The 27,035-nt window shown below is 41.4% G+C and overlaps 2 protein-coding genes across 2 annotated transcripts; both read right to left on the reverse strand.

Moving 5' to 3' along the window:
* Positions 1–1,505: 1,505 nt before the first annotated feature.
* On the reverse strand, positions 1,506–8,340 carry rnf14 (ring finger protein 14). Its single transcript, XM_084178750.1, has 8 exons — positions 8,218–8,340; positions 5,794–5,952; positions 5,550–5,680; positions 4,932–5,456; positions 4,606–4,834; positions 4,277–4,449; positions 2,322–2,452; positions 1,506–2,137 (listed from the first exon to the last, which is right to left on the reverse strand). The coding sequence occupies exons 2-8, from the start codon at positions 5,942–5,944 to the stop codon at positions 2,077–2,079; spliced, it is 1,401 nt and encodes a 466-aa protein (XP_084034876.1). The 5' UTR covers positions 5,945–5,952; positions 8,218–8,340; the 3' UTR covers positions 1,506–2,076.
* Positions 8,341–9,716: 1,376 nt separating this feature from the next.
* Positions 9,717–22,257, reverse strand: LOC311142970 (heat shock 70 kDa protein 4-like). Its single transcript, XM_084178749.1, has 19 exons — positions 21,925–22,257; positions 16,621–16,678; positions 16,380–16,520; positions 16,163–16,285; positions 15,876–15,975; positions 15,662–15,795; positions 15,333–15,577; positions 15,070–15,146; positions 14,788–14,939; positions 14,440–14,546; positions 14,199–14,332; positions 13,872–14,053; positions 12,980–13,072; positions 12,709–12,855; positions 12,183–12,308; positions 11,917–12,024; positions 11,713–11,832; positions 11,420–11,581; positions 9,717–10,655 (listed from the first exon to the last, which is right to left on the reverse strand). The coding sequence occupies exons 1-19, from the start codon at positions 22,029–22,031 to the stop codon at positions 10,446–10,448; spliced, it is 2,526 nt and encodes an 841-aa protein (XP_084034875.1). The 5' UTR covers positions 22,032–22,257; the 3' UTR covers positions 9,717–10,445.
* Between the last annotated feature and the right edge of the window lie 4,778 nt (positions 22,258–27,035).

Here is a 27,035-nt window from a genome sequence, read left to right on the forward strand (position 1 = left end):
ACTTGGAGTTACATTGTGTTGTTTAAGTGTTCCCTTTATTTTTTTGAGCAGTATATTTTGTATTTCAGATTCTTCAAATAGCCACCCTTTGCCTTGATGACAGCTTTGCACACTCTTGGCATTCTCTCAACCAGCTTCATGAGGTGTGGGTGAACGGATGTGTATTTCCCACCGTAAATCATGGAGGGGGTGGTGTTATGGTGTGGGGGTGCTTTGCTGGTGACACTGTCTGTGATTTATTTAGAATTCAAGGCTCACTTAACCAGCATGGCTACCACAGCATTCTGCAGCGATACACCGTCCCATCTGGTTTGGGCTTAGTGGGACTATCATTTGTTTTTCAACAGGACAATGACCCAACACACCTCCAGGCTGTGTAAGGGCTATTTTACCAAGAAGAAGAGTGATGGAGTGCTGCATCAGATGAACTGGACTCCACAATCCCCCGACCTCAACCAAATTGAGATGGTTTGGGATGAGTCGGACCGCAGACGGAAGGAAAAGCAGCCAACAAGACTGTTGGCTGCTTTTCCTTCAGGACTGTTGGAAAAGCATTCCAGGTGAAGCTGGTTGAGAGAATGCCAAGAGTGTGCAAAGCTGTCAACAAGGCAAAGGGTGGCTATTTGAATAATCTCAAATATAAAATATATTTTGATTTGTTTAACACTTTTTTGGTTACTACATTATTCCATGTGTTATTTCATAGTTTCGATGTCTTCACTATTATTCTACAATGTAGAAAATAGTAAAAATAAAGAAAAACCATTGAATGAGGAGGTGTGTCCAAACTTTTGACCAGTAGTGTATATAGTGTATAAAGTGACACGGGAGGGCAAAAAAGCATCTAAAGATGCACTTAGTTGTTCTACGAGTGGTCTGGCAGGCGTTAGATTACATGCGTTTTCAAGTGCAACGTTAATAACGATGGTTTTGTGGAACACCTCTCAGATATAACGATGCTCCTATGAAAGTTCTAACGGTTCATTTAGCCTTAAAACGCTTTTGGGAAACCGGGCCCTGGACAGGAAGTTGATTTGCTGTAATCACACGTTCACTCTTAATACAGTGTGACAAGACAAACAAGGAGTCCATTGCTGAGTACCTTCATAAAACATGTATTGATAGAATGAACATAGGAAGAATATCCTATAACCCCTAACATAAAATCAAAGGGTTGTGTTTGTATATGGTTATTAAAACACGACAACCATTTTTTAAATTCAGGACTACTGCAAATATCAACGACAGACTTTCCCCCTCAATCAGCCTTACTAGCTAAAAGGTTAGGATGAAAATGATAACGTGAGGTAGTAACTAGGAAATGTGGTTAAGGACTGATCTTTTTGTACTGAAACAACGCCATATCAGTGTGTGTCTCATTCAAACGAATCATGTTACATGATAAATAAAGTGTACCTTTTGGTGAAAAGACAACAGTGTGTCTAAAAATCCTATTCCAGCAACATAACATTAAATAATATGCCTTGATGGCCATTGGCTGAATGTCAAATTTGGCAACTCTTTATTTAACCTTTCAACATCAAGTTGTTAGCTCATGGTTTGGATGGCATCCAGATGTACAGACATTCTTCCACATAGTTTTTAACTCACGATTAAAGTTGTTCTAAAGGACACAAAATAAATAGTAAAACATCTGAAGATGTTGTTCTCTGTTCTTCATTGTAAGATTTCACCCCCAGATCCCAGAATTTTCTTTTTAAATTGAGATTGATAAAACATGCCAACAATATCAGTTCAAATCATCTAAACATACGAACTCATCATTAGAACTGTAATCCATCATTTTTTGGTATGCTCTCTTCACAAGCATTCTTTCAGAAAAATACTGGCCCTGAGTATTTTACTTCTGTATGGAGTAAGGTAATGTACCTATATCAACTTGGAATCGCTCTCTGCTAGCCAGTCAACCATTAGAAATGACTGATATGTTTTGGCATAGTAAATGCCTGATCAATGATGGTGAGAAATGATATTGGCTAAATCCATGTGTAGTTTGTATAGTGAGGGTGACATAAATTGCATACAAATGAAGCACACATGGAGGCATTGCACATATCAGTCCTCTTCATCACTCAAGAAGGCATCATCTTCATCAATATCCACACCCTGGAACAGCCTAGAAAACACCAAAGAAACACCAAAGAAAAATGTCATTTTTTCTCATTATGAAGTCAATAAAAGTTTAGACAAACATTCTATGAGCATAATCCTGATTTATCGTACACCTAAATGGACACACAGAGCCAATCGTCAATGACGCCTTCCAAAAAAGGAAGGAGGACAATAACAAAGCTACTCACTGGTTGTAGCAAGGCGAGGAGGGGTTGTTGAAGTGGCTGTAGGGATTGACATGTGTGAGCTGGCCCAGACACAGCCAGCAGAAGTACTGCTTACACGAGGTGCAGGTCATCTTGTTGCAGCCATCTACCTTCTACACAGAGAAAACAGAGAAGATGATCAAACAAATGATCCTATAGATAGAGATCATAGGGGTTAAAACAACCAATAAATCCCATGACTGAAACTTAAGTCGATCTCAGATTGATTGTCTGGGGCCAAGTTAACCTCACCTTTCATGTTAGAAAGTCATGACCATCATAGTTTTAGGGAAAGAGGATCATTTTGTATGTGTATTAAACTGTGAGTTTGACCAATTCGATTCCCCTTGCTTAAAGGGGTCCGTGGTCCTCCTCGAGATCATGTTTATGTAGAAGGACTGAGAAGCTCAGTTCTGGTGACTTTTTAAAAAGGTCATTCTACTCCAAAATGTATTCAAATAAAATGATGCTGATACCATCTAAAACATAATTTCCACATCCAGAAATTAGCCCAATAACAATGTAAAAAGTATTTTAACATATTGAACCATGCATATAGCTTATGCATGTTCTATATGATCAGATGCGCTATTAGCAATAAGAAGGAATACCTGTGGCCCAAATGATGAAGCATAGTGGCTATAAAATCTACTAGTGATGGCCCCCGGTTATTTCCGCGGGGCAGACAGGTTTAGGGCCATGAAATATTGTGTGGATGAAGGGCGGGTGGGTGGCAAGCGAGTTGAATATAGAGAAAACAATACCTTTAAAAAATCTATTTGTGTATAATTCTTGTTAAATTGATATCTGTTGCTACATTGAGGTTTTTCTTTCAGTATTTTAGGCCGTCTGGCTTTAGGGCCTGACTGTACGGACAACAAATAGCCTACACGCCAATCGCTTTTGGGAATGGGCAGAAAAAGTTAATGTCGATCCACAGAGGCAAAAAGGAAAATGTCTGAGTTTAAATAAAAGGACAATGTCAGAGTTTCAAATAAAGAGGAGGGCCAGAAAAGTCATGTTTGGGAAGATTTGGTGAAGTGGTAAAAGAGGATGATAGCAGTGCTGGTGATGTTACAGTACGTGTGATGATTGTGAGGCGCTATACAAAAAAATCGACATTCACAAGATGGGGCTTCAAACAGGCCTATGGCACGTCAAGGGAACTGTAGCCTACTACTGTTCAGATGGGTTAAATGGAAACTGAAATCTGGACACTGACTGTAGGACTATAACCTCTCACATAGCCTTAATATGAACTCCTGCAGAATTAAGGATTTATTGCAGTAAAATGATACACCAAATGTAGTCTACATTTTGACTTGGGAACAGGAGTGGAGAAATATGATTTACTGTATTTCGTAGAACAGACATGCTTCTGTCTGTATTAGGCTCTACCACCTCCACGATCTCAGAGATTTTTATTGCGGATCTACACTGATCAGTATGAAAAAATGTATGCACTCACTAACTGTAAGTCACTCTGGATAAGAGCGTCTGCTAAATGACTAAAATGTAAAATCTCAAAAATGACCTCTCCAGAATCGATATGACGGAAATCTGTCACAATGACAGAGAACTTTAACCCCTGGGATCAGGTCAAAAAGGGGGTGTTTGTATTTGTCCTGTTTCACACATGTACAAGTGTGTAACCTGTACAGTGTGGTGTGAAATGGACACTCCCCTGGAGATCCTCAGAGAGTGGGGTCATGGCATGGGATCAGCCATTATTGACGGCAACCCGGGAGAAATTAGGTTTAAGTGACTTGCTCAAAGGCAAATCAACATTTGTTTTTTTTTTACCGGGGATTCAAACTAGCAACATTTCGGTTACTGGCCGAACGGTCTAACCGCTAGGCTAACTGCAACCTCATGTAGGAGCAGCAAAACACATCCAAACTAAAGAATACAGGCTTGTTGTGCAGAGAGCAACATACCTGTATGTTAGTGCCACAGCGCGGGCAGCCTTTACAGTTCTCATTGAGCCAGTCCCTGCTGAAGGACTCCTCCACAGCACGCTGGATAACCCGCTTTCCAAAACGCTGCTCCATGAACTTCTTCCCCTCGGCACTGGCAGAGATATATTCATCCCGCAGGCCTCGCAGCTCATCTACATGGCAGAAGAGAGGCCCCTCTTAATACCAAAACCATTATTCTAACCTCCATTTAGATTGATCATCTTTAGTGCATAGACTGTGCACAGCATATAACTCATTAATTGTCAGGTAATATAATATAGACTACGTAATACAATTATTTCCTTTACCTGCTGTGACTTTGCAGTGCGACAGGCCGTGGTATCCCCGTTTGCAGAGGGTGCAGAAGGCGTACTGACAGGCAGGGCAGATGCCCATGGTGGTGTCTGGCTCCACCATCACAGCCTGACAGCATGACTGGCGAGGGCAGTACACCACGTCAGCCATCAGGTCCAGGCTGGACTGAAGCAGGAGGCGGTCATAACGAGTAAACAACTCCTCCCCGACAAGGAGCTTGACCTGTACAAGGGGCAGTGTATTAGTCAGTGCTCATAAGAGTGCCATAAGAGCAAATTATTCTCATAAGAGCTAATTTAAGAGTTGAGTCAAAAGTTACCTGTGAGGGCGTAGCCAAGGAGGTGCACTTGGGCTCGGGGCAGTTAAGGCACTGAACATTGCCGTCGCGGATCTGAATCCCGAAGTACTCTGTCATGCAGGCCTTGCAGTACACGTGCTGGCATTCCTTGAAGCACAGGCAGCTCGAGCCCAGCTTCTCCATGAAGCAGATGCTACAGCAGAACGCCTTGGCGTCAAACACCTTCTGCCTCTGAGCTTCGTCAAAGTCCAGGAGCTGAGGTAGGATATCAGTACGGGGGTCCACCACCAGCACAGCACGGGGGTCCAGCTCCTGCAGGGGCTCCAGTTTGCCTTTCTCCCCGGTTATACTCCCCGCCCGCTTCACGCCAGCCTCGTTTCTCTTCCGCTCCACCGGAGCCTTGCCCGCCTTAACAACCTCTAGTGGAGACTTGACATCCAGGAAGGCAAACGCCTCCTCCTTGAGGAACTGGATCCATTTGTAGAGGACAACGCAGCCCTGGTTCTCCCCCCACAGCTCATCCAGACGCTTGCAGAGAGAAGTCATCTGAGGGGGTAGAAATAAGGGTTGGTCAGGAAGACAAGGGGAATGTTGTTGAAAGATGTTATTTTATTTCTTATGTTGATGCATCTGCCTCACCTGGTCCCTTGACAGCCATTTGGAACTTAGTGTATAGACCGGAGATGAGGAAGAAGGGTAGTCGGCAGGAAGTTCGAAGTTAAGCACCAGAGGAGGTAGGAAAGATACGTCATATTCTGTCTGCTTGTCTCCTGAGAAACAAACACATTCAATCTTTCAGGTTTTAATGTTGATTAACAGTTATTTTATTTTTAAAAAAGGGACAATGTAGGATTAATGCAGAGGAAAGGAAACACAGCCTTACCTTTGACTATCAACTTGAAACTTGGAGGAAGTTCAAGGCATAGTTGTATTTCTCCGCCTTGTGCCGATTCAGCTCTGTGAAACTCCTCTTCGTCGTAAATACTTGCTAGAACAAGCAGCTCATCCTTCTGCGCTGCCTGGTCCTCAGACATTTACATTCCTGTGAGGCAACAACAACAGTAAGACTAAACCCATAACAGCGGCCATACTCTGGACCTGATTATTACCAAGGGGCTTTCTATTGACATATCCTCAATTGTAGATGTTTCTTTATCTGATCACCACTGTGTCTTTTGTACTACCTTGTTGGGTCATTGTCCTGTTGAAAAACAAATGATAGTCCCACTAAGCCCAAACCAGATGGGATGGCGTATCGCTGCAGAATGCTGTGGTAGCCATGCTGGTTAAGTGTGCCTTGAATTCTAAATAAATCACAGTGCCACTAGCAAAGCACCCCCACACCATAACACCTCCTCCTCCATGCTTCATGGTGGGAAATACACATGGGGAGATCATCCGTTCACCCACACTGCATCTCACAAAGACAAGGCGGTTGGAACCCAAAATCTCCAATTTGGACTCCAGACCAAAGGACAAATTTCCACCGGTCTAATGTCCATTGCTCGTGTTTCTTGGCACAAGCAAGTCTCTTCTTCTTATTGGTGTCCTTTAGTAGTGGTTTCTTTGCAGCAATTCGACCATGAAGGCCTGATTCACACAGTCCCCTCTGAACAGTTGATGTTGAGATGTGTCTGTTACTTGAACTCTGTGAAGCATTCATTTGGGCTGCAATTTCTGAGGTGCAGTTAACTCTAATGAACTTATCCTCTGCAGCAGAGGTATCTATGGGTCTTCCATTCCTGTGGTGGTCCTCATGAGAGCCATTTTCATTATAGCGCTTGATGGGTTTTGCGACTGCACTTGAAGAAACTTTCAAAGTTCTTGAAATGTTCCGTATTGACTGACCTTCATGTCTTAAAGTAATGATGGACTGTAGTTTCTCTTTGCTTATTTGAGCTGTTCTTAACATAATATGGACTTGGTCTTTTACCAAATAGGGCTATAATAATAATAATAAATAATATGCCATTTAGCAGACGCTTTTATCCAAAGCGACTTCCAGTCATGCGTGCATACATTTTTGTGTATGGGTGGTCCCGGGGATCGAACCCACTACCTTGGCGTTACAAGCGCCGTGCTCTACCAGCTGAGCTACAGAGGACCACAATCTTCTGTATATCCCCCTACCTTGTCACAACACACCTGACTGACTCAAACGCATTAAGAACGAAATAAAAACCACAAATTAACTGTTAATTGAAATGCATTCCAGGTGACTACCTCATGAAGCTGGTTGAGAGAATGCCAAGAGTGTGCAATGCTGTCATCAAGGCAAAGGGTGGCTATTTGAAGAATCTCAAATATATTTTGAGTTGTTTAACACTTTTATGGTTACTACATCATTCCATATGTGTTATTTCATAGTTTTGATGTCTTCACTATTATTCTACAATGTAAAAAATTGTAAAAAATAAAGAAACACCCTTGAATGAGTAAGTGTGTCCAAACTTTTGACTGGTAGAGTATATAGATATATTTTACAAACAAACCATGTATTTGATACCATTCCATTGATTCCGCTCCTGCCATTACCCTGAGCCTGTCCTCCACAATTAAGGTGCCACCAACCTCCTGTGGATGACTGGGACATCAGGCTGCAGCCACATATTAATGTAACTTTTTATGAAACTGGTTGTCAGGCACAGAGGCTGCGTTTAGACAGGCAGCCCAATTCTGATATTTTTTTCATGAATTGGTCTTTTGACAAATCAGATCTGAAAAATATCTGATGTGATTTGTCAAAAGACCAATTAGTGGAAAAAAGATCAGAATTGGGCTGCCTGTCTAAACCTGACTATCACAGCCAGTGTAACGTTATAGAAAACAAAAACCAGCAGACATGGCCCTCCATGGATTGAGTTAGACAACCCCTGTTATTTGTTTATTTGAATCAGCTGTGTAGTGTTAGGGCAAAAACCAAACCGTGCACCCCTTGGGGTCCCCAGGACCGAGTTTGGCTAACAGAAACGTTACCTGACTAACTAGTATGGAAGCTAGCAAGCTACACGATTTCAACTACAACTATGCTCGAAAGTGGCTATGTAACAACCCTAGGCCACAACACGATCTCAAGGGCTAACTTTAGCTGGCTAAGTGCCTTGACAGCCTTATTGATAGTAAGTTAGCTAACTACAATAACGTTAACATACTAGGTAGCTACCGTTAGCTAGCTAGTTGGGCTAGAAACGTTGGCCTACACACCTTCAATTGTTAGCTCGCTATCATGAGTAATCAGTCACCTGATGTAGATTACAAGCATTTTCTTAGATCATGGTAATGTATAATGTAGCTATGTGTTATTTACCTTATATTCCAGCCCCACTAATGACGACTTTTGGATAATGACAGACTTCTGTCGCTTTCCAGACAACGCGCAAACTCCGGACTGGAAACTCGTAGGAAGATGATGCCGCGTTCACGACAACTCGGAAATTTCCGACCTGGAAACAAACTCGTTGGTATGCGTATTGGAGCATCCTTGGATCTGGCAGATAATGGCTGGAATGGTGGAGTGAATGGGATCAAACACACGGACACCATGCATGTGTTTGATACCATTCCATTTATGCCATTACTGTGAGCCCATCCTCCCCAATTTGGGTGCCACCAGCTGTCTGATTCTCAGGATGGCAGTGCAGAGTGACCATGTTGTGGAGTGCAGCCAAAACCCTAGGGTCAATTTTGACCCCAAGCAGTCAAACATGTCATAATTTCGACCTTTGTCAAGCAACTACTTACTGACACAAATTTGGCAGAGGTAGATGTACTGTATGTACCCTGAAAAAAGAGATGGAGCCCCCCCCCCCCCACCACCACCACCACCACCACCACCACCAGATTTGGCCACTGGGGGGCGTCGTAGCCACTATAACTCAAAGATGTAAATACATATTTAGCTCCCAGTCAATGTCTCTATACTGAGTCGAGTCTAATCTTTCAGATGCAATTGGAACCGAGTTGATAGCCCATATCTTTCCGAAGTTAGAGCTAAAAGTATTTCACCGGCACCCATATCGGTGGCCATTTTAGGTCGTACTGCTATATCAGATTAGCTCAATCGCCAATTTCTCAGCCTCTGAGTATCACACAAACAACACTTTGAATGAATAACAGACCAATGTTCATAAGTGGCCAGGATGAAATTGATCAAAACATCTGTTCAAAACATAAACAATATACAAAAACGTCTATTTACATCAAATTTCACTATAAATGTGAACATTAAAAAATATGCTCATTTTGGGGATTTTAAACCAATTAATTGTTACAAAAGGTTAATAAAATAGTGTTACTGCTTGAAAGAGAGTCTCTTTGCAATCAGAAAAAAATATGTTGGCGCTTTAAGGGTTAACCAGAATAGCACTGAGGTGTTGCTGTAGGTCATGGTGGTTGGAACAGAGAAAAAAAGAAACCCAGCTAGTGGGGATGATGGCTCACTTTCTCTGCACACACCTGTGGGTTTTATGTACTAAGCTGAGGGGGTGATCCAAAAATAATGCCTATTAAGTGGCCTCAAAACCACCACTGGCCATAGAAGGGATTTGTCCATTTGAGATTTAAAGCAGTAGAACATCTAAACATTTCATTTTGTGTTTATACCACCTTTGTGAATTTGACAGCATTAAATAGTTTTTCTTCCAAATCATGGTAATTCAAGTGTGACAAAACATGCAATGTATGATCCTTTTATTTTTGCTGAATTCAAGGTGTTCCACTCCAGGTCCCTTAGAGGAGTATTCTCTCATCCGAATCAACATGCATTTTCAAATAACCTTTCAATAACTCTTTCACATAATTCTCATAGACACCTAAATGTATTTATTTTGCTTTTGGTGAGTGGTAACAGCACCAAATTGGTACTCACCATTCATTCGCACGGTTGTACAGAGTAGAAAAACAAAACTATACCAGAGAACAACCCACAGACCATTGCTTTTAAATGAGACAGCCTTACATTGAAATACTGCATGACAGTAACTCAAATCTAATTAAACATATAGTAGACAGATAATTGGTGCCTCTATCACATCTCTGAATACACTAACCTTTATTCCATCAAATTTATCTCGCTCTGTCCTCTCCATTTATCCAACAGTTGCATTTATCCAATTCAGAATAACCATACATTTCAAGCTTGAACCCCTTCCCCATTCAAACATAAGTTAACATTTTCCCCTAAACTTCTGTACTCATTTTTTCACTGCTTACCACCACCACTTTAATATTTCAATCTCAGCGGAAATAGGCTAAAGAGATGCTGAGAACATTCCTTACTAAATGGCCATTGAAGCGATAAACAGAAAGCAAGTTTCTATCCTGCGGCTCTCACAATATTTTATGTCAAAACAGCTTGATCAATATGCATTCATTGTATTCAACAGCAAAAAATAGTGGAACATGCCAAGAAGGCTGATTTGACAGTATTTATAGGAATAGTTTGACTGTATCATCAAAAGAGAGGCTATCATCAGTAAGATCTCAAGAGAGGTGAGAGGCGGGCGGGGAGAGAAGGATTGGGGGCAGCTATAGCAGTTAGTCAATGTCCATCTCAGGCAGCTTGTTGCCCTCTGCAGATTCAGGAGCCGCCGTGCTCCCTGCTGCACCCTTCTCTGGGCAGCTTGGCTGGGCATCGGAGCCCTCCTGTCCATTTACAGGTCCATTCTGTTCTTCCTTCTCATCATTGGGGATCTCCACTTTGGGCTTGGGTTTTGAGACGATAGGGTTGCAAGCTGAGTAAAGCTCCTACACAGAGGGAAAGAGGATGTTAAAAGTAACTTACCAGTGTTTCCAGATTTCGATTAAATATGCCCTATAATGAATTACAATACGAGTTAAATCGTTTTCCTTCCAAAACATGGTAATGAAAGTTTGTGACAAAACATGCAGTGTAGCGAATCATTGTACCATCTAAACCGCTGTGAATTTTTTTTTCCAATAACCCCAAATATTGTATTTTCAGCTGGTGTACAAAACCGAAAGAAGCAAACACGAAAATTAAGAACGAGAAGCATAGAAATAGGACACAGACAGATCTACCACTTCTTAGACTTGCTTTCAATGAGAATGACAAAGCTATAACTAAAGTTAGATATTGCAGCTTTAAGTATGTTAAAAAGCAGCTTTGTGTTGGAATGGTGTGGGGGCCTACCCCAACAACAGAATGATGTGGGCGTATACCGGTCATTGAAAATATTCACGTGAGTAGACTGCTGATTGGCCAGCTCATCTTCCTCAGGAGGATGACATCATCCTCTGAGGAAATAGTACGCCTTTTTGAAACTGTCTGTTTGAGATACAAGTTTGAGGTGGGGTTTTTTTCTCAAATTTTTTAATACGAGTATAGGATTAGTCCACAACATTATTTGGGTACGAGTTAACAGAATATTAACTTTAAAAAGTGGGATTTGGGACATTCTGACCTTTGGATGACCATATGCCATATTAGGACCTGGACCAGGCAAAACTGAGTCCTTGACAGACTATACAAACCTATTGTCAGCACTAACCTTTGTTTTTGCCTGAATCTCCTGGACTTTGATGGCAGGCTCCTGGGTAAAATTCTGTTTGCTCTGCGCATTCATTTTGCTGTTCATCCAAATCATGGCGTCGTTCACCTGCTTATCCACCTTCAACATCTCCGACTCGTCCAAATGCTCATACTGCTCCTCCTGGGTGTCAAGACAGACATAAGGAACGTTTCAATGCTGGGAGACATTGAGATATCATTACATGTCCAGTGACTCAATGTTGATAAAACTATATGTGCACAACTATGCAATAACAATATCTTAGAAGTTACCTTTGTTTTGTAAGCTTCTACAATCTTCATGTACTGTTGGATATGCTTTCCGAGTTCATCGAATGCTTTTGGTCTCTCCTCAGCCTCGATGTATCTTTCCTGGATGGGCTGCCCAAGTTTCTGTAGAAGGGACATTTAGTTCAGTCACCTAACAAAATCCATCCTAGGCTAGAATCAGAGACAGGAATTGACTGGCAATGTTACCTTTAATTCAGCCAGTTTGTCGATGTACACTTGTTTCTGTTGGTCCTCGCCGTCATCATACAACCAGTTCTCTGTGTCCTCAAGTCTTAACGAAAAGGTGTCTCGGTCCTGCATTTAGTAAAAACAAACTTGTAGTAACTCCACATCATTTGTTTTTAATACATGTAACGTTATATAATACACTGAGAATAATACAAATAAATGTGACCTAGCCTTGCTGTTAGCTAGTGCTTTTCTACTCTGCCAGCTTGAGGGAATATACTCACAGATTCACTGACGAACTTCTCCAACACTCCATGCAGTTTGTCCCTCATCTCATAGACGTACTCCTCCACATTGTTCTTGGCATCGTTTCGCTCCTTCTCCAGCTTGTCCTGCATAATCATCTTACCCTGAGGTGGAAACATCAAATATAAAATGTGTGTACTCACTACTGTAAGTCGCTCTGGATAAGAGCGTCTGCTAAATGACTATAATTTATACATTTAAATAAAAACAATTTGTTACTTTCCTTCCCACCACAGCTCTCAGTAGACACAGATCAACATGCTCAAGCAACCCATTAAATTCTTTATACTGTACAATAGTGGTATGAGATACAGGGTTACGTGTTAAGATTATGCTTGTAAAACAATGACAATTATACACAGTTTATATCAATACAGGACAGGTTTTCAGCTAATGAGAACAAGAGTCAGAAGAATATCCAGTCTCAGTGATGCTAAGCCAATCAGATCATACTTGGAAAAAGTAATTAATGTTGATACTAGTTATGGTGTCCTACAACATTACCTCATTCTCCATGAACAGATTGACCAGGTCATTGGTTAGTTGCCAGTGCAAGCTGTTTTCGATTGGGAGTTCGACAGTCTTCGTTTTCACTTTGGGTTTCTTTGCCGATGGAGCGTGATTCTTCTCCTGTTTTCCATCCTCCGATGTCTGAGATTAAAAAAAATAAAAAATACAAAAGGTTTTAGGTAAATGTGCACTGGTCCCATACCTAGATCATGAACACATACAAAAACATCCCCTCAGAATGATCAATATGTAGTCAGTCAGTCACCTCCATTTCCTCAGACTCTGACTTCTTGTCAGCATTGTCTTTCTGCCCATCACCTTGGGCTTTCTGGTCATCTTGTTCAGTCTGCATCTTACTCTGATGAGACAAGAAACATTTTGTTAGCTCTCCATTCATGTGGAGTTAACACCAAACGTTAGCTTGACGTCACAATGCACAGATGGTCAGATAACACATTGGAGAAAGTCACCATTGTGAAAGAAAAGAAAAACAAGCAGGCAAAGGAAAATACAATAATCTCTTTCCTGAAGCAGGTTTAACTTGTTGAGACGACAGCTGAATGAATTGCCCTTTTACTGAATATGTCTGGGTTGATTCATTGTCCAATAAACTGGGTGTGGGTAGAGTATAGGCATTATAGCCCATGTAGCCTTGGCTTCCAGGCCTCCCTCACGTTGTTCTCCAGAGCTTGGGCAAGTTCATATTGGAAAAGTGGGTATGAGTGGAGCGCTGATTGCCAGCGGCTGCTGACTGATTGGCTGTGAGTAGATGTTGATTACTCAAAAACAACCACCCCTTCCATCCCTCTTCAGAAGTGCTAATTATCCAGAGTAAGCTAATTTATGGTGCTAGCATACTACATTTTTAAAAAATTGATATTTTGTAAAAAAAAAAAGTATTACATTTTTTATATAATTTGGTTGAAATGACACTACCCCACATGGGCAACAGAAAATTATTGGCTTTTGGTTTCGAATTGATGCCTGTTTGAAAGTGCCTATTCCAATTGTTGGGAGGGGCAAACAACTTCGATACCCTCCACCTTCTTTTGGCCTCTTTCTGACAGGAACTTCCACAGGCTTTCATACCGGTGAGGTGAAAGCCTGGTAGAGGCTATAGCCTATGTAAGCGCTGTACGAAAACAGTGCACACAAACCTCCTCTTCCTTCCCGGCTGGGTCCGTCTCCATGGGCTCCTCTCCCTCATTAGGTTTCAGGAGCTCCACTAGAGAGGCACTGGACACGCTGAAGACCCCGTGGACATTCACCCTGACCTTCACCTTGACCTTTGAACTCTCACCATTTGCCTGGGGAACCACTTTCTGGACCATGAACTGACCTGACGAGTTCACAAGTGGAGTATTAGAAGACACTCAGTAACCTGGCCTCAGAGACAACCATTAAAAGTACAAAATTAACTGAATAGGTACAAGCCTATAGCTTATTAGAGGCATTTAGAGTTTCTGGGCTGTTTGTTCTGGTACCTATTGTGGGGTCCGGGTACGGCAGCTCTTTGGGGTTGCTGTAGTATGCCTCCAAGGAGAAGGGCTCTCTCCGGTAGAATGTCAACACTTTGGAGAAGGGTGCTGCATGGTTCCTTGGGAATACCTCGCAATCACTGACGGAGGAGAGTAGACCAGAAGATGACGTGAGTCACTGCCAATCAGAGTTCAGCGCAATCAGTGTTAAATAAGCCCATGTCAAATGTGAAGAAGAGATCATTACCTTAACCCCTCCTCTGCAGCAGAGTTCCACTTCAAGGAGATGGGATAGTGGACGACATCCGTGATGGAAAACTCTCTGACTTTGAAGGCAGGGGACAGGATTGCACACTAAGGAGATAAACCACCTGCATTATAACATGTTCGCTAAGTGTTTAACAACTGTATACAGTACTTGATGGTATGTCAACAGTCAAAGTTATTTACTGCAAATAGTTTGTGCTATGCCAGTAAACATCAGGTCGACAACTACTGCAATATCGACAAGTTCCATGAGTGCAAGACATGGCTAAAAAACGGCAAGCCCATTTGCTGAAGAGGTCATTGGGGACAGTGAGTCATGACACGATACCTGCAGTGCACATCCTCTTGCGACAGCCTCGTCTGCGTTTAAAGTCGTGCTCAGCTCTTTTCCAAAGAATTTGCTGACTCTTTCTTTGACGGCAGGGATCCTGGAGGCACCGCCCACGATTTCCACTGCGTAGATGTCTTCCTTCTTCAGCTCTGGACAATGCATGAAGCACATTGGTAGTCAGATTTAACAGCCAATCTAGGTCTTAGCAAGAACATGAACAGGCTGTGCATGCACACGTGGCTCAGGGATACTCCAGCTACTATTACGACAGCTACTCACTGGCTTGTTCCATGACGCTGTGCAGGGGAGCCTCCACTTTGGCCAGAAGCCCTGCACACATCTCCTCAAAGTGGCCTCTGGATCAACAGTGGTCATGGGATATTAATAGATACCGTACACACATCCAGCTGCTTGCATCATGATGATACACATGCACCGAATGAAAACACTTCCTGACACATGGCTTTTCCACTGCGTATGGCCAAATCTGTAATACAGAGGTACTGAGATGAATGAGAGCACTTGTTTTACGCTCCACTAACCTGTTGAGTTTCCCAGTCACGTCGATGTCATTCATGAAGCACTCGATGTTGAGTGGCAGATCAGAGGAGTTGGCGCTCATCAGCTTCTTGAGCTTCTCACACTCCTGGTAGAGACGAACCAGGGCTCTGGGCTTGGTCTTCACATCCAGCTTGTACTTCTTGCCAAACTCCTCACAGAAATGGTTCACCAACACCTCGTCAAAGTCTTTGCCACCCAATTCTGCGTCAAACGCAGAAGCTAGCATCTGAAAGGGAAATAACAAACATTAACTTTAAAAAATAAAAAATAAAATAATGTAAAGTCGTCTTCGAACATATCAAAAACTTACCTTGAGCTTTCCTTTGTTGAATGCACAGACAGAGACCTGATAACCAGAGTGGCCCAAATCTACAAACACCACATTTCTTGGCTTTTCCTCAGGGGCAGGGAGATCCTGTTTATAAATCCCATATGCCAGTGTAACTGGAATAGACAGAGAAATGGGTTCAGACCATGATTACATGGGATAACATTGTTCAGTGTTGGCATGGTAATGGCATTACCTGCAGTGGTTTCATTCATGAGTCGTAGGCAATTGAGCCCTGCAATCTGAGCTGCATCTATGACAGACCTCCTCTCTGCGTCAGTGTAGAAGCTGGGGACCTGGAGGACATTAGGAGAAATTATGACCGTTGACAAAAACACCATCCTTGACTGCTTATATTGTATGTGTGTGTGTGTCTGCATCTTTTCTATAGGGCCTAGGCATTGCTGTAGGCATGAGAGTTTGTTAACCAAAAAAATCCTACTCTATCTTCACATCTGTCTAAGTAGATGTAAAACTGCTTACAGAGATGACACAGTCAGCCACAGGTTTCTTCATTGCTGTCTCAGCAGTCTCCTTCAGTTTGGTAAGCAGCATGGCAGTGACTTGTTCAATGCTGAAGACTTTCTCCTCCTCCATGTACATCACCTAGTAACAAGTAGAGTAATTAAAAAATGTATTTTAAGATTGAATATCTCAACCAGCTCCCCGTTCAGCCTCATCTTCACTTCTGATCATTTACCTTGATGCCGGTCATCCCAGAAGGCATCTGGGCCAGGTCGTAAACCAGGCTAGATTTTGCGGACTGGATGTAGGGGTCTACGAATGTCCTGCCATGGAATCGCTTGAACCCTTGAACAGTGTTCTTACAATTTGTTACAACCTTTCAAAAAGAAAAAAGAACAAATGCCGTGGTCAAATAACATGCTACTTTATTTTCACTAATGACTTGTATTAGCTATACGTCTTAAAGAAAGGCTTACCTGGCCTTTGGCTGCCGCTCCTATTGAACGATTCCGTGGTCCAAAGGACACACATGCTCTGAAAAAGGTGAACAAGATATGATTGGTTACAGATCCTTCCCTGTGTGCATGGTGCTTTAGATTCTATGGTATTTCATATCTTAGTGTGAATTAGCCTATGTAAAATTCAGAGACTGAGATTAGATAAGTAAAGTAATCTATAACTTTGCAAGTCATCACATGAAATTGTTTAGCCTACATTAGGCTTGGGCGGTTTACCGTATATCGGGGTATTTAGAAATACAAACAGTATTATTTTCAATACCTTCAACAACAAAATAATGTGTGTGCTACGCCACTGCTTATAACTATAAGTTATGACAAGATTACTATCTAATATGTGCCAAATAGATTATCTTCAGCTCAAGGCTCCAACTATGCATTTGGTTTTCTAGCATGCTAGCTAAGTGGCTAGCTTGCAAGCTCAACCTTCTTGGTTACTGCAGAGACAATCAATCCCCTCCTGGATCAAGAGCTTAGTGGGTAAGAGCGTTGTGCCAGTAACCGAAAGGTCGCTGGTTCTAATCCCCGAGCCGACTTGGTGAAAAATCTGTCGATGTGCCCTTGAGCAAGGCACTTAACCCTAATTGCTCCTGTAAGTCGCTCTGGATAAGAGCGTCTGCTAAATGACCAAAAAAAAAAAAAAAAAAAAAAAAAAAAGATCCCTGCTGCTTAAATTAGTTTTGCACGTACAAAACAATAAGCCTCAAGTCTTCTTGGGTATGACGCTACAAGCTTGGCACACCTGTATTTGGGGAGTTTCTCCCATTCTTCTCTGCAGATCCTCTCAAGCTCTGACAGGTTGGATGGGGAGCGTCGCTGCACAGCTATTTTCAGGCCTCTCCAGAGATGTTCGATCGGCTTCAAGTCCGGGCTCTGGCTGGGCCACTCAAGGACATTCAGAGACTTGTCCCGAAGCCACTCCTGCGTTGTCTTGGCTGTGTGCTTAGGTTTGTTGTCCTGTTGGAAGGTGAACCGTCGCCCCAGTCTGAGGTCCTGAGCACTCTGGAGCAGGTTTTCATCAAGGATCTCTCTGTACGTTGCTCCGTTCATCTTTCCCTCGATCCTGACTAGTCTCCCAGTCCCTGCCGTTGAAAAACATCCCCACAGCATGATGCTGCCACCACCATGCTTCACCAAATACAGGTGCGCCAAGCTTGTAGCGTCATACCCAAGAAGACTCGAGGCTGTATTCGCTTCCAAAGATGCTTCAACAAAGTACTGTGTAAAGGGTCTGAATACTTATGTAAATGTGATATTTCCGTTTTAAACCTGTTTTTGCTTTGTCATTATGGGGTATTGTGTGTAGATTGATGAGGGAAAACAACGATTTAATCAATTTTAGAATAAGGCTGCTACGTTTTTTTTTAAATGTCAAGGGGTCTGAATACAGTGACTTGCGAAAGTATTCACCCCCCTTGGCATTTTTCCTATTTTGTTGCCTTACAACCTGGATTTTAAATGGATTTTTGGAGGGTTTGCACTTTGAAGATGCAAAATAGTTATTGTGAAACAAACAAGAAATAAGACAAAAAAAACAGAAAACTTGTCAATACTTTGTAGAGACACCTTTTGCAGCAATTACAGCTGCAAGTCTCTTGGGGTATGTCTCTATAAGCTTGGCACATCTAGCCACTGGGATTTTTGCCCATTCTTCAAGGCAAAACTGCTCCAGCTCCTTCAAGTTGGATGGGTTCCGCTGGTGTACAGCAATATTTAAGTCATACCACAGATTCTCAATTGGATTGAGGTCTGGCCTTTGACTAGGCCATTCCAAGACATTTAAATGTTTCCCCTTAAACCACTCGAGTGTTGCTTTAGCAATATGCTTAGGGTCATTGTCCTGCTGGAATGTGAACCTCCGTCCCAGTCTCCCATCAAGAATCTCCCTGTATTTAGCACCATCCATCATTCCTTCAATTCTGACCAGTTTCCCAGTCCCTGCCGATGAAAAACATCCCCACAGCATGATGCTGCCACCACCATGCTTCACTGTGGGGATGGTGTTCTCGGGGTGATGAGAGGTGTTGGGTTTGCGCCAGACATAGCGTTTTCCTTGATGGCCAAAAAGCGCAGAGTACCTTCTTCCATAAGTTTGGGGAGTCTCCCACATGCCTTCAGGCGAACACCAAACGTGTTTGCTTATTTTTTTCTTTAAGCAATGGCTTTTTTCTGCCCACTCTTCTGTAAAGCCCAGCTCTGTGGAGTGTACGGCTTAAAAGTAGTCCTATGGACAGATACTCCAATCTCCGCTGTGGAGCTTTGCAGCTCCTTCAGGGTTATCTTTGTTGCCTATGATTAATGCCCTCCTTGCCTGGTCTGTGAGCAGGTTTGTTGTGGCCATATTCTTTCAAAAAAAATAAAAAAAATAATTTCACTTCACCAATTTGGACTATTTTGTGTATGTCCATTACATTAATCCAAATAAAAATCTATTTAAATTACAGGTTGTAATGCAACAAAATAGGAAAAACGCCAAGGGGGATGAATACTTTTGCAAGGCACTGTACTTTCCGAATGCACTGTACGTGCTCACAAACAAAGTGAGGGAAACACTCTTTAAAATAACTCATATTACCCGTCCAACAAAAGTATTTGTAAATATATTAGAAATGTTGATGAGAAATGTAAATGTCAATCTGGGACAGAATCACGTGAGCATTTGTTTTTCCAATGTGTGTATGTGACTATGTTCTGTGTTGATCTTTGGGTAGGGACATCCATCTGCAAGCTTGTGATGTTCTTTTTGTTTTTGATAGTCCAAGATTCTCCACTAACAAAAACTATGTGATGAATTCATTTATAATTCTTGCAAAATATTACATCCATAAAATGAATTTAAAGAAAAAACATCCTATTAAATATTTTTTAAGGTAGATTTTTATAATTACTTTGCCATATTGAATACTATGCTCTGTAAGAATAAGGTAACTAAATCAATTGATACTCTTAAGCTTTTCAAATGTCTTTGAATGTAAAAACCCTGTATGTGTTTCTGTTTTAATCTGTTTGTGATGTTTTGTTACAAAAATCTATACATCCTTTTTGAAAATTGTAAGACATTTAAATTTGTACAATTTAAAAAATATATATATGTATATACATTCATCCATACACACATCTAAATGCCTACTGCTTGCGCACTCTTTTTTCAACTATAAAAAATTAGGTAATTCACTGGACAAGGATTCTCCTGACTTTCAAGAATGCCTGAATTGCGTCGACTTGTTTTTCTGGTTGGCTGGATGCAAGTTCCACCATCCAATTATTTCATATCTACAGGAATGCAAGTTTCACCGTTGTTATGTTGGCACATTATAATTAATTATTTCATTCTATCCATGCTGCCTGAGGAAGACTCTAGAAGTCGACAAGGTGCGACGCCATTACGTTCGGCTGTTTTTATCGACAAGACAGTTCAACGGAAACGTACCTTACCCCTGCTTTTATGTAGCGTTCACGAGCTAGTCGGAGCTAGGAAACTCAGAAATGTCCGATTCTCTAACTGATAGAAAGCGGCACGTGCATAACTACAAGCAGTTAGCGAGTCAAACATTTCAGAGTTTCCTAATTCCAATTGACGACAGACTTTCATGCGAATATTCTAAAATCCGCATAACAACTATATGCGCATGTTCCCACCAGAGATGCGTTTCATTCAAATTGACTTGTTGAAGATAAAGGCTGTGCGTGATGACGTGATGCACATACAAATACCTTTTGCGGTTAAATTCCCATGTACCAAATAAAAAAAGACATGTTACATTTTCAACTCTACTGATGGTTTTCTCACAAAAAATGTTGCATTATATAGCCAGTGTGCCCACTGGTATTGGCACCTGCACTCTAGCTACCAACGCTATCTGCGCGCTGTTGGCTAGAGCGCATGTATAGCCTACATTATGAGATTATTATTATGGACAAAAGAGCGAGATTATTTTTATTTGTCAAACAGCTGCCAAGCATCGATTATCATGTCACCAGAATAAGACCCTCGATATTTATTGGAAAGGCGCATTAAGACGTTTACATTTTAGTCATTTAACAGACACTCTTATCCAGAGCGACTTACAGTAGTGAGTGCATACGTTTTCATACTTTTTTTCTGTACTGGTCCCCCGTGGGAATCGAACCTTGCACTGTCACCACCCTGTGAAATTCATCATAACTTGTTTTATCTGTAGCCTAATAAACTGCATGGTTTCCCCGAGTCGTAGTGGTAGGACCACACATTTCATCGCGTGACTCCAAGTGTACTTCGATATGATGGCTATATCAATAATTGCGCATAAAAGCGTTTCCACCGACATTTATCGCATGATTAATTTTATCGACACAAAAAGATCCCACCTTGTCTAGTGTATTTTGTTTTATCGACATTTATACGTTTTCCGAAAATTGTTCCGTTTCAATCAGGCCGGTCATTAGGAATATGTTTTATCAAACATGTACTTTACTTGAGTAGGAAGGTTTGATGGAAACCTAGTTTATGACCGTACCAGGCAGTTGTAGCATCTATTTTCTGTCAACTTAATTAAACTTCGAGAAAAAAATGAGAAATAAAAAAAATCACTGGACAAATTAATGGAAGTATTGACTTAAATCTGACAGTAGCTGTAATTTAAGTGGCCAGTGGTGCCATAAACTAATGATATGGAAAGGATACGGTATGAAAATGTATGCACTCACTAACTGTAAGTAGCTCTGGATAAGAGCGTCTGCTAAATGACTAAAATGTAAAATGAATATATTTTTTATTACATTTTAGATCATAGCATCTCATTGGGATGGTGTACTTTACGACAGTTTTTACGCACTGCAAAATTGCTAGAATATTCCTACCGGCGATTGACGGATGTCGTCATAGCAAGTAAACCAGTACAGTAAACGGTGAGCTAGCTAACTGGCTAACTATGATAGCAGGCGGACTCCGTATTATAAGTAACTGCTAGTTTAATAGCAACCATTAGCTAGTTCAATACACATGTGAAATAAGTCCATCTGATAATAACGATCATTATAATTGGCGACAAAGCGGGATGGAAAAATTAGATGGACTGTACGTTAGTGAGCTAGCTAACGTTATGCAGCTGAATTCACGTGCAGTACCCTGTACACACAACTGTTAACTAACTAGCTAGCTACTAGCTAATTGTCCAGGCCGCAAAAACAGAAACTGGCCACTCTCACAAAACAAATGTATTTGTCTCAAGTGTATGGCTAGTCTAGACTAGACAAACGAGAGTTTAAAAATATTTTACTTACGGTGTACATCGGTCGCTATATTCGTTAGCCACGGTCTCAATTCCTCCGGCTCGAGCTACAGCAACATAGCAGCTTTGAAAGCCCACATCAATTCCCACCACTGACATCTTCCACGCTAACGTTACCTTGCCTGTATTCTACTACTGTATGAAATGTTGACGTAGATAACTCCTTTAAAGAACAGAAACGTGTTTGAATTATTTTGAAAGACGTATAAAAGTCAGCGGATAATGTTAAATCAGAAGTGTACTTCAATTCACAATCCGCGGCACTGTACAGAATACTCTGATAGAAGTGCACACCGGGTAGTAGATGGCTAGATCTGCTACAAGTACAAGGTGGTTTTGCAAGTTCACGTGGAATCTCTATGCAATATCGCGATAATTGAATAGTTCTAGATGTCTCTACAACTTTCTAGCAGAAAGAGTTCATTCTAAACCATGTCGAAAATGGCTTTTTTTTTTTGCTTTTTTTTTCTCCAACTAACAATATGCACTACTCACATATGGCAGTATCTCAACTGCTGCTAACTCAAAGTTGGCATGTAAAAGGCATATATATATATAATATGCCATTTAGCAGACGCTTTTATCCAAAGCGATTTACAGTCATGTGTGCATCCATTTTTACCCACTACCCTGGCGTTACAAGCGCCATGCTCTACCAATTGAACTACAGAGGACCATATATATATATATATATATATAAAATATATACTGTGTGGAAAAAAAGTATTTAGTCAGCCACCAATTGTGCAAGTTCTCCCACTTAAAAAGATGAGAGAGGCCTGTAATTTTCATCACAGGTACATGTCAACTATGACAGACAAAATGAGAAAAGAAAATCCAGAAAATCACATTGTAGGATTTTTAATGAATTTATTTGCAAATTATGGTGGAAAATAAGTATTTGGTCAATAACAAAAGTTTCTCAATACTTTGTTATATACCCTTTGTTGGCAATGACACAGGTCAAACGTTTTCTGTAAGTCTTCACAAGGTTTTCACACACTGTTGCTGGTATTTTGGCCCATTCCTCCATGCAGATCTCCTCTAGAGCAGGTAGCTTAGTGGGTAAGAGCGTTGTGCCAGTAACCGAAAGGTAGCTGGTTCTAATCCCCGAGCCGACTAGGTGAAATATCTGTCGATGTGCCCTTGAGCAAGGCACTTAACCCTAAATTGCTCCTGTAAGTCGCTCTGGATAAGAGCGTCTGCTAAATGACCAAAAATAAAATAAAATAAATAAATAAAATAAATGTTTTGGGGCTGTCGCTGGGCAACACAGACTTTCAACTCCCTCCAAAGATTTTCTATGGGGTTGAGATCTGGAGACTGGCTAGGCCACTCCAGGACCTTGAAATGCTTCTTATGAAGCCACTCCTTCGTTGCCCGGGCGGTGTGTTTGGGATCATTGTCATGCTGAAAGACCCAGCCACGTTTCATCTTCAATGCCCTTGCTGATGGAAGGAGGTTTTCACTCAAAATCTCACAATACATGGCCCCATTCATTCTTTCCTTTACACAGATCAGTCGTCCTGGTCCCTTTGCAGAAAAACAGCCCCAAAGCATGATGTTTCACGGTGTTCTTTGGATGTTCTCTGGATGCACTCTAGCAAACTTCAGACGGGCCTGGACATGTACTGGCTTAAGCAGGGGGACACGTCTCGCACTGCAGGATTTGAGTCCCTGGCGGCGTAGTGTGTTACTGATGGTAGGCTTTGTTACTTTGGTCCCAGCTCTCTACAGGTCATTCACTAGGTCCCCCCGTGTGGTTCTGGGATTTTTGCTCACCGTTCTTGTGATCATTTTGACCCCACGGGGTGAGATCTTGCGTGGAGCCCCAGATCAAGGGAGATTATCAGTGGTCTTGTATGTCTTCCATTTCCTAATAATTGCTCCCACAGTTGATTTCTTCAAACCAAGCTGCTTACCTATTGCAGATTCAGTCTTCCCAGCCTGGTGCAGGTCTACAATTTTGTTTCTGGTGTTCTTTGACAGCTCTTTGGTCTTGGCCATAGTGGAGTTTGGAGTGTGACTGTTTGAGGTTGTGGACAGGTGTCTTTTATACTGATAACAAGTTCAAACAGGTGCCATTAATACAGGTAACGAGTGGAGGACAGAGGAGCCTCTTAAAGAAGAACTTACAGGTCTGTGAGAGCCAGAAATCTTGCTCGTTTGTAGGTGACCAAATACTTATTTTCCACCATAATTTGCAAAGAAATTCATAAAAAATCCTACAATGTGATTTTCTGGAGAAAAAAATTCTCAATTTGTCTGTCATAGTTGACGTGTACCTATGATGAAAATTACAGGCCTCTCTCATCTTTTTAAGTGGGAGAACTTGCACAATTGGTGGCTGACTAAATACTTTTTTCCCCCACTGTATATATAATCTTACCTAGTGCGATATGTAACTTTTTGGGTGACCCTGACAAATTCACATAGAAATGTGAGTTATAGATATGCCATTCTCATTGAAAGCAAGTCTAAGAAGCGGTAGATATGTTCTATGTGTGTTATTTCCATGCTTCCCGTGCTTAAATTTAGTTTTTGCATCTTTTACTTTCAGTTTGGTACACCAGCTTCAAACAGCTGAGAATACAATATTTTTGGTTATTGAAAATATATTTTACAGCTGTTTAAATGGTACAATGATTCTCTACATTGCTTGCTTAGTCACATAAACTGAAATTAGGCGAACTATTAGAATTTTAGCAACCAGGGAATGGCGGAGCGATTTCGGCAAATTGCACCTGAGATGACTGAGAGGAATGAGAGAGCAATGATTGCCAAGCACAGCACAGGAGAGTATAATGCTGATACCTTGAACAGTTAAAGTAACTGTCCAGTGTTTCCAGATTTCTATGAAATATGACTTATACAGTGCCTTGCAAAAGTATTCATCCCCCTTCGCGTTTTTCCTATTTTGTTGCATTACAACCTGTAATTTAAATGGATTTTTATTTGGATTTCATGTAATGGACATACACAAAATAGTCCAAATAAAAACATTATAAAAATAACTTGTTAAAAAAAATTATAAAAAATAAATAACGGAAAAGTGTTGCGTGCATATGTATTCACCCACTTTGCTACGAAGCCCCTAAATAAGATCTGGTGCAAACAATTACCTTCAGACATCACATAATTAGTTAAATAAAGTCCACCTGTGTGCAATCTAAGTGTCACATGATCTGTCACATGATCTCAGTATATATACACCTGTTCTGAAAGGCCCCAGAGTCTGCAACACCACTAAGCAAGGGGCACCACCAAGCAAGCGGCACCATGAAGACCAAGGAGCTCTCCAAACAGGTCAGGGACAAAGTTGTGGAGAATACAGATACAGAAAAAATATCCGAAACTTTGAACATCCCACAGAGCACCATTAAATCCATTATTAAAGAATTCAAAGAATATGGCACCCCAACAAACCTGCCAAGAGAGGGCCGCCCACCAAAACTCACGGACCAGGCAAGGAGGGCATTAATCAGAGAGGCAACAAAGAGACCAAAGATAACCCTGAAGGAGTTGCAAAGCTCCACAGCGGAGATTGGAGTATCTGTCTATAGGACCACTTTAAGCCGTACACTCCACAGAGCTGGGCTTTACGGAAGAGTGGCCAGAAAAAAGCCAGTGCTTATAGAAAAAAATAAGCAAACACGTTTGGTGTTCGCTGAAAGGCATGTGGGAGACTCCCCAAACATATGGAAGAAGGTACTCTGGTCAGATAAGACTAAAATTGAGCTTTTTGGCCATCAAGGAAAATGTCTGGCACAAACCCAACACCTCTCATCACCCCGAGAACACCATCCCCACAGTGAAGCATGGTGGTGGCAGCATCATGCTGTGGGGATGTTTTTCATCAGCAGGGACTGGGAAACTGGTCAGAATTAAAGGAATGATGGATGGCGCTAAATACAGGGAAATTCTTGAGGGAAACCTGTTTCAGTTTTCCAGAGATTTGAGACTTGGACAGAGGTTCACCTTCCAGCAGGACAATGACCCTAAGCATACTGCTAAAGCAACACTCGAGTGGTTTAAGGGGAAACATGTAATTATTTTGGAATGGCCTAGTCAAAGGCCAGACCTCAATCCAATTGAGAATCTGTGGTATGACTTAAAGATTGCTGTACACCAGCGGAACCCATCCAACTTGAAGGAGCTGGAGCAGTTTTGCCTTGAAGAATGGGTAAAAATCACAGTGGCTAGATGTGCCAAGCTTATAGAGACATACCCCAAGAGACTTGCAGCTGTAATTGCTGCAAAAGGTGTCTCTACAAAGTATTGACTTTGGGGGGGGGGGGGGGGGGGGGTGAATAGTTATGCACGCTCAAGTTTTCTGTTGTTTTGTCTAATTTCTTTTTGTTTCACAATAAAAACTATTTTGCATCTTCAAAGTGGTAGGCATGTTGTGTGAATCAAATGATACAAACCCCCCAAAATTTCATTTTAATTCCAGGTTGTAAGGCAACAAAATAGGAAAAATGCCAAGAGGGGTGAAGCCACTGTAATTACTCACAATATAAGTTAAATTGTTTTCCTTCCAAAAAATGATAATTAAAGGACAACTCCGCCACTTTTAACATTAGGGTTGTTATTATGAAGTATTTAGTGATGTCCTAGACAGTTTTAGTGTAATTTTATGATTTCATGTTTATTGACTGTTTAGTAATGAGCAAAACCGGAAATTGCTTCTCTGTGACGTTTTCAAGTAGAATCCTTGAGATGACTAATACAAGAAGAAAAAAAGAAAGAAAAACAACTATTCCAAGAAATTATGGACTGTTAGTGCTATCCGGGATCCTTGGGATGTCCCTACCCTAAACCCTAACCCCCCACACAAGGCTGCTGAGGGGAGGGCGGCTCATAATAATAGCCAGGAACAGAGTGAATGGAATGGCATTTGATACCATTCCAGCCTTTACCACAAGTCTCTTACCCCTTACTTACCATAACCCTAACCATAACCCTAACCTTAACCCTTACCTTAAACATTTTAAATGTCAACTTCAATGGGGTAACGTCAGAGTTTGGACATCCCAAGGATTCCCGATAGCAAGGATAAATTATGGACAGGCATTTTCAGCTATCTACAGTATATAACCTGTC

The sequence above is a fragment of the Coregonus lavaretus genome (assembly GCF_964263955.1).
Source record: "Coregonus lavaretus genome assembly, chromosome: 15".
Lineage (NCBI taxonomy): Eukaryota > Metazoa > Chordata > Actinopteri > Salmoniformes > Salmonidae > Coregonus > Coregonus lavaretus.